The sequence below is a fragment of the Lates calcarifer genome, linkage group LG11 (genome assembly GCF_001640805.2).
Source record: "Lates calcarifer isolate ASB-BC8 linkage group LG11, TLL_Latcal_v3, whole genome shotgun sequence".
Taxonomy (NCBI): Eukaryota; Metazoa; Chordata; class Actinopteri; family Centropomidae; genus Lates; species Lates calcarifer.
Window position 1 is genome coordinate 9,986,237 of NC_066843.1, and position 8,330 is coordinate 9,994,566.

The 8,330-nt window shown below is 40.6% G+C and overlaps 1 protein-coding gene across 1 annotated transcript; it reads left to right on the plus strand.

The window, feature by feature from the left end:
* The first annotated feature begins 1,270 nt into the window (after window positions 1–1,270).
* LOC108886133 (somatostatin receptor type 2-like) lies at window positions 1,271–8,121 on the plus strand. The gene is made up of 2 exons (XM_018680809.2): window positions 1,271–2,171; window positions 4,043–8,121. Exon 2 carries the CDS (start codon window positions 4,088–4,090, stop codon window positions 5,198–5,200), a length of 1,113 nt encoding a protein of 370 aa, XP_018536325.1. The 5' UTR covers window positions 1,271–2,171; window positions 4,043–4,087; the 3' UTR covers window positions 5,201–8,121.
* The last annotated feature ends 209 nt before the right edge of the window (window positions 8,122–8,330 follow it).

Genomic DNA, 8,330 nt, shown 5'->3' on the forward strand with positions numbered 1-8,330 from the left:
CTGCAGCTGGCGCTGATCTGCAGCGTTCTGGAACAATGAACTTACTGAGCACAAATACTAACACACAAGTGGGTCTGCGCCAGTATTCAGCTTGACTACATTTGAGTCGTCGAAATTCTGACACTGCAAAACTAGAAAACATGAAAATCTGTGGTCATGGGGCTACAGCATATCATGTGGTAATTAAATAAACCAATACCAAACACATTACTTGTGAAGTTGAGACTGTAATTTAAGGTTACAGAGGATGATATCTGATATGTCTAGTCCGCTTATTGCAGGCCAAGAAGATACTCACCACCACCTTTAATGCAGCTGTAAAGAAACTTGAGCAGTGCCCTAATGCCATCAAATTCACCAATACCCAGTATTGGTGAATACAATTATATGACTTTCTCGTAATCACTTGGAGAAAATACCACTTGTTGAGTTGACAGATGATACCATGGGTTTGACAACACTGTTTGCCGAGCTGTTGAAACTCTTCAAAATTCTCAACATAGAACAACATTTTGACAAACAATTCCCTGCTCAAGAGCCACTCACCGTCACACTAGAAATGTCAAATGCAACCCAGCATGACAGAACTCACAAAAGGAAGCAGCACAACAAAATGCTATTGTAAAACTTTCTTTCTGTCAGCACTGATTAACCCATTGATTCCATATACAAAACTTTTCTTAAATATCATATCGATGCATCAGATTGACAAATGAATAATCTCACTTACCTGATGGCACAGTACTGGAAAGGATCCCTGCCAGAAGCTGAGAGTCAGGTGTTGAAGAAAAATGGACATGGCCTTCGTAGTCATCGCCCATGACTTTCTGAAGAAATGTTTGAAAACATTTGGAGAAAAACAGGAAAATCCGCGCCTGGGGTGGAGCTGATGTGAAGAGTGTTGCCACCACAACTAATACATGCACCCTCCAATTCCTTTTTTATACACTTTTATATTCTTTTGTGACACAGTAATTAAAGACAAGACGTGCACCGGTGGAGGGAGGGAAATTTCCATGGCACGCAATTTGAGCGACGCTCTCCTGCACTTTTATGTTCGGTGTTGCCTCTAGTGGCTGGAGGTAAAATTAAATATATATTCGAGCGTGGACTTTCTAGACAGCTTCTCGCCACTGGTGGCACAGGTATATCTGGGTTCGGAGTCAAGTAAAGGCCTCAAAAGATACCTAAACTTAAGATTTAATGTAAAAAAAAAAAAAAAAAAAAAAAAAAAAAAGCAGTTTAATTAAATAGAAAGACTTTAGCTCCCTTTTGTAGTTTTAACCAGGGTCAAAAGTGGCTTAGTATCTGTAACTGTGATAAATAGACAAACACGGAATTTGTTATGTGAATAAAAATGTCGTCACTTCAGTTTGCAAGTCTAAGCGGTCAAAGGGGAAATAAACCTCAAGAGCACTGACTGGGTTTTACAACAGAGACAGTATTATTCAATAGCCTATTACCTCTTTTGGGAAACAAGTCAGTGTGAATTTAGCTAAAGCACAGAACAAGCATTACACCTAAATTATGGGAATGTCCCCAAAGACCCGCTCTGTTTACGTGAAGTGGCCTGCTTAATTTGATGCGTCACTTTGAATTTACCTCTTTTTAAGACTTGGTGTCGACTTAATAGTCACCTTATCAAAATGTTCTGGTGCATTCTCATCAAGCGGCACACGGCTCTCACTGCGTGCGTCAGTACATTTCAAGGTGCGACACAGGCGTACGCTCCATGTAAATCAACTCCAGCTGGATATCTGTATCACAGGAGACAGCCAATCTTTTCGTTCAGAGGTGAGTCTGCAGCACCTCCTCGGCGCAGTTTTACGTGAGTGCTTTAACATCCCCGCGCGCTCTCCAGCTGGAGACAGTCACTGCGCGCATCGCACCGCGAGCGCATTGTAGCAGCTTTATTGTAGAGCCCCGGCGAGGAGTGTGTATCTATGTATGTATGTATTGTATTGTATTGTATTTAATTAACCTGTTCGGCCAGTTTTGTCCTTTTCCTCGTATGTAATGCAGACTACACGGTGGGATTATTAAGAGGAAAATTCACACAGCAAAGAGCTTTTTCACTTCGATGCCGGTGTGAGACAAACTTAAGGAATATTAGAGGATGAGGAAGATGAATCTCAAATAAATACCGACAACACACATAACACCGGTTACAGGTAAGACTGTACTTTTGTTGACTTGCAGTAAAGTGAAAGTAATACACCACCAGGTTAATGTGATTATCCCATTTTAATTAATTTGATCAAATTTGCTGAATAAAATTTAAGCTCTCGACCCAGTATTCACTGCAGTGTCTCCTCGTTTTTCAGTGCGCAGTTTTAATGTTATCTGATTTAAAAAAAAAAAAAAAAAAAAGATAAGATAAGATCTTGCATGTCTGTTGAAGCGAATGTGATTTAATGAACCCACATAAAATCTTTCAGCCGTGTTTTTTGTTTGTTTGTTTGTTTGTTTGTTTGTTTGTTTGTTTTTGGGGTTTTTTGCAGTGAGTTTGCAGACATTGTTAATGAAATTCCTGTCTTGACCTCATTCTCACTTTATTTTCCATAAGCTGGATTTGCATGATTAACTATGAGCATGCACTAATTTATTCAGCTGAATATCCATCTTCTACCTTTTAGAGGCTGAAAGCAAAAGTCAGAGAAGAATTCATGGCCTTGAGTTCTCAGCAGATGAGAAAAAAACAAAGTTAAAGTAGCCACTTTATTAAAAATAGTGTTTCACTTTTGACTGCACTGGCTTGGTGGTGTTTATTATAGTGAGAATACCTGTTGCACAGTGTGCACAATGCCTCAACTACAGAAATTTAAACTCATAATAATATTTCATATTATTATTTATACAAAATATATATATTATGTATATATAAAAAGTGCTAAGTGATTTGTGATAGATTCCATTTATGGTTCACCTCAGCCACTGAAGTGCTGCAAGGGGGCATTGTATTTTTGTTTGTATGCTCTGTTTCTGTGGGAATTATCAGTTATATGCTTGTTCATGTTTCTCCTAATGTGTTTCCAACTGTTACATTATGCAATATTCTGTCCATCCACCTAACTCAGACAATGCAGTTAGACCACACCAATCGGCTATGTTGTCACCGGTGCCCAAGGCTTCAGTAACATTTTGTTGCCTGTTCACCAAGACTTCAGGCAGTATGCTGCTGCCATGGTGAAAATGATAAATTGGCATAATAAAACCTCTTATGTTATTGGCACCAAATGAAGTTGTCAGAGCATGTTTGCCTCCTGTGCATTGGCAGTGACAGGCACTTCAATCTGACTGCGGCAAGGCTATTGGCAGTACAGTGATTCCCCTTGTTCAATTACTTAGGCTGGGATTAATTTACATCCGCACCCACCCTCTAATAAATTGAGGGAAAAAAAAGTCCAACAAACAATTCAGTGCAACCAGTCACAGCTGATCATTTAGCCACATGCGAAGGGGTAGGCATTTCCCTGGGGAGAGCTTATGACTGTAGGGCGTGTGGAGTGATTTCCCTTGGTAGCAATGCCTGACCAAGTAAACACACAGGGAAGGTCTGGCCTTAGGTTGAAATTGCTGCCTTAGAACCTGAGGTGCTCTTCTTTACACATGCTATCAATCAGGTCTGTTCTCAAGAAAGAGGATCAAGGTGTGAAAATCTATAAATTCCCCAGAGAAACTGCTTTGCCACAAGGGTGATTAGAAAAAGGAAATCTGAAAGTGCTGAAAAGAAAAGCTGTTGATCTGGTTGCTGACATAGATTTATGATGTCTCACTGTGTTATTGCAAAATGTCACATGATAGCAACTCATTGCATTCAGATCAATTGGTTCAACACACAACATCTGTTCACAAGTGGTTTGAATAGAGGAAAGGAGAGAGATCTCAGTCAATACCTGATGAAGTTGATAACTATGGATCTTGCTTCTTTTCTTTTAGAAGGCTTAAAATCGATATCATTTATATATAAATCCGGTGGAATAGTTATTGTAATCTCTGTCAGCTGGACCATAATAATCAAAGTAGGTCTTCGTGTTTGCAGGTGGGATGTCACAACCAGTGTGAGACAGAGAGAGACTGAGGTATCATGGACACCTGGATCTTCTCATCATCCCCACCGAACCTGTCGGACCACCTCATGTATGACAGCTTCATGCAGGGTAATGAGTCTGACCTCCATGGGAACTACACAGACCACAGCTTCAACAGAATCAGCACGGCCGTCATCACCTGCATGTATTTTGTGGTTTGCACCGTGGGGCTCTGCGGAAATGCCCTCGTCATCTACGTCATCCTGCGCTACGCCAAGATGAAGACCGTCACCAACATCTACATCCTCAACCTGGCGGTGGCTGACGTGCTCTTCATGCTGGGCCTGCCGTTCATCGCCATCCAGCTGGCGCTGGTCCACTGGCCCTTCGGTCCTGTGCTCTGCAGGGTGGTGATGACCGTTGACTCCCTGAACCAGTTCACTTCCATCTTCTGTCTGATGGTCATGAGCATTGACCGATACTTGGCCGTGGTACATCCAATTAAGTCCACAAAGTGGCGCAAGCCTCGCATGGCAAAGACTATCAACTTAGCAGTGTGGGGGGTGTCGTTGATGGTTAATCTACCCATTGTAATCTACAGTGGCATTATCACAAAGCACGATGGCTGCTTCTGCACCATCGTGTGGCCCGAACCTCAAGAGGCCTACTACACAGCGTTCATGTTCTACACCTTCATCCTGGGCTTCTTCCTGCCCCTCATGGTCATCTGCCTCTGCTACGTGTTCATCATCATCAAGGTGAAGTCCTCAGGGATCCGTGTGGGTTCCTCCAAGAGGAAGCGCTCAGAGAGGAAGGTGACCCGGATGGTGTCCATTGTGGTGGCAGTGTTTGTCTTCTGCTGGCTGCCTTTCTACATCTTCAACGTCACCTCGGTTACGGGCACCATCAGCACCACCCCCATCCTGAGGAGCACTTTCGCTTTCGTGGTGGTGCTAGGATACGCCAACAGTTGCGCCAACCCCATCCTCTACGCTTTCCTGTCCGAGAACTTCAAGAAGAGTTTCCAGAATGTTCTCTGTCTCAAGAAGGTGGGAGGGCTGGATGAGGTCGAGCGCAGCGATAGCCGGCAGGATAAATCTCGCATGATGAATGACCCAACTGAGACCCAAAGTACTCTGCTGAATGGCGACCTGCAGACCAGCATCTGAGAGGAAGACCTGCATACACACACATGCAGACAGTCATCTCTCTGAAACTGGAAACAGTCAGGTCTTATGAATTTCTCTAAGGTCACATCAGAGGGGACATTATTAAATATTCAACAAGCAGTTCGGAAAGGAACATGTCACTTCTTAAGGAGGGCAAAGCAGAAATGAAAAATTAAAAAGATGTCAGACTGAACTTTTTCTCTGTCAACCTTTGGCACATTGTTGGGGTTCCCTGGATGTACACAAATCCATCACAATGTAATCACAAGTTCATACAAATGTTTGCTCTGCGCTGTAAATGAAATGAAAATTAAATATGTTTGACTGTTCATCCGTACTGTATTGACTTTGAGGTATGGTAGAACAGGCGCTAACGCCATCTTGCAAATGGTCCCCTGGGTGACATGAATGTTCCCTGGAGACCCAGGATTATATAGTTTACAGCAGAGGGCCTGTGCCAAGTTTCAGTTGTTCTGTGCTGTGTAAAAATAACACCATAACAGTGCACTCATATGCTGCAAAACAACATACGGTTGATAAAATTGGCAATCCTATCATCCCACTATTTTTGTTCCTGTCTCGACTGCAGATTATTTTCTCTGGAGAGTGGTGTGACTGTAAATAACTGTAGAGAAAACAGGCAAAGAGACAGAGTCAGAGGATTTTATATTTCGTGTCATTTAGTTTTGCAACTCTTGTAAATTAGTAATGACTTTTTCAGACACAGAGCATATTGAATGTCAGTGCCATTGATTCTAATGTTGTGGAAGCAGCCTGTTTTCTTTTTCTAATTTGTGTAAGCAGTTTAACTTGTCATACAGATGTATCATTTGTAAATGTAAATAGCAGTTTTCAGTCAGTAGTCAAATATAATATAAGCACTGTGTCATTTTCCCCCATGTCATTATAGCTATGTACATAATTTATACTACGTTAATTGTACTGGCTTGGTCAATATACCAAGCTAGCCTCTAACCAAAGTGCTGCTAAGATGTATAGACACTCTACTACAGTGTTTTATAGTATTACATAAAATAATTGTATGCTCATTTCTGCTGGACTGAATTTCTGTTGGGAGCTTTGTCATGGCTCATTTAGTATTATTTATGTATATTATATAATAATGTATCTGTCATTGTTTTCATGTGTAACAGTAACTGCTTTCATCATAATGTCACACTGCATGAGTCTAAATTATTCAGTATAAATACTGAGTAGTGGCTCAGCTTCATTTTTTAATGTCGTCACGATTGATTATTTGACTCCCATTTCCTGTCCATCAATCTCCCCATGGTAGTAGTGTGTGCCAGAGGTCAGAGGTCACCCACTGACTGATATACAGTTTCCCTGTATTTGGGTCGAGTTATTAGAAGAGGATGCTGCACTATCCTAGAAGTACTGACACAAAAGGAGACAGTATTATTAACATATTTTCACACGTTGAGTTTGTTTTTCCTCTTGAGAAAATGAGGAACTTAACTTGTCCCGTACTGCTTCCCACAGCAAGCTACTTGTAAACACTTCATATGTTGACACTGACACATCTTCCTCTTATAAACTGTGGTATTTGGCCACATTTCAGGTGTGGTTTCTGACGCTGGGGTGTCTGAGAGATGTGAATTTGTGAAGGGCTAGAACACTTGTCTTCAAGAGGCTCTGGTGTTCCTTTATCATCTTCATCATGATCATCATCACTATGCTGCTCCAGGAGTCCACAGCTCCTCCTGCCTGTCATCCTGTGACTCCCTGTCTGTTGCTGTAGTCAGATTACTGTGTGAGTATGATTTATTAAACCTTTACTCCACATGTGCAGGTTCCCTCATGTACAACAAAGCCAGTGACAGATTATGATTAATGTTCAAAGTAATATAGTGTGTGTGTGTGTCTTGCATTGATTTTGCCCCAGCGAGCCAGTCTCTAGAAAAAACGTGAGGTAACATATGCACAACTACTGATATTGAAACATATATTCAACACAACCACTCTATAAGCATGTTGTTTTGAGTATGTGCATATAACCTCCCTGTGTGTGTCATGCATGATACAAAGAAGTGCACACACGCACGCACACACACACACACATACGAAGCTATGACTAATCAAATTCCATATCTAATTTCTCTCCCTGCTGTACTGCTGAATTTGTTACCTGCCCTGTAACATCTTATTACCACTGGAAGACATGACACACCTCTAGTGTCCTTTATCTCCATAGCAACAGTGACTAAGAGCGTTGGTCCCATGGTTAAATTCATTAGCATAATAATAATCGAGAGATGACTCTGGACATGAATTATGAATGTAGACGTTGCCCAGATGACTCAAGACCGCCAGTTTCACCATCCGGCAGGCTGTGAAAACGAATGCTTCAGTTACATTTAACCAGAATAAAGTGTATAGTCTGTGTTGGTGTTCAGTAGAAAACGTAATCCAGAGCAAACATCTTGCTGTATGTGTCATGGTAGCAGATATTACAGAAAACAGGACAGTGTCATTGTTAACTGTTAGTTAATGCAGACTGGACATGCATAACTTGCACAGTATCATCCAGCTGTTTTAGAGTTCTTGTAAGTTATTATAATTCTATACTTCTCTTACCACAGTGCTTGTAGTTCATTTTTCAACTTTCTTTTTAAATAGCTGCTTTTTAAGACTATATTGCAGATTTTCTACTTGGTATAATAGTCAAGTGTAGTTTTTATGATGAGTGTTTTCTTTCTTTTTTTTCCAAAAGGCTGTTACTCGTGTGCTTTGGAAAATTTTGCAACCATTGTTCAAAAATGTTTGCCGTTTCTGTAGAATGTTTTCACTATGTTTGTTCTTCCAGTTTCTGTTCTGTTAAATAACACTGAAATGCCAAGTTTAATGGAGCAAAGATTGTATATAGTTGTGCTGAGTCTAAATAAAGAATAAGAAACATACAGTGCAATTTCTTTTGCTGCAATACTGTGGAACGCTGAGCAGATTAATTAAAAAATATTTTAATTGATTAAAAATTAATTGCAAGATATAGTTTACACATTACATTTAGGTTTGGATTTTCCACAACACAATTGTTTCCAAAATAAATACAAGTAAATAAATACATAAATGCACACGTTTAAGTTCGTCACGTAATTTTTCAGGTAAT

Bases quoted from the DNA above. Each gene is read 5' to 3' on its own strand.
- LOC108886133 (XM_018680809.2), top strand. From the start codon at position 4,088: ATGGACACCTGGATCTTCTCATCATCCCCACCGAACCTGTCGGACCAC.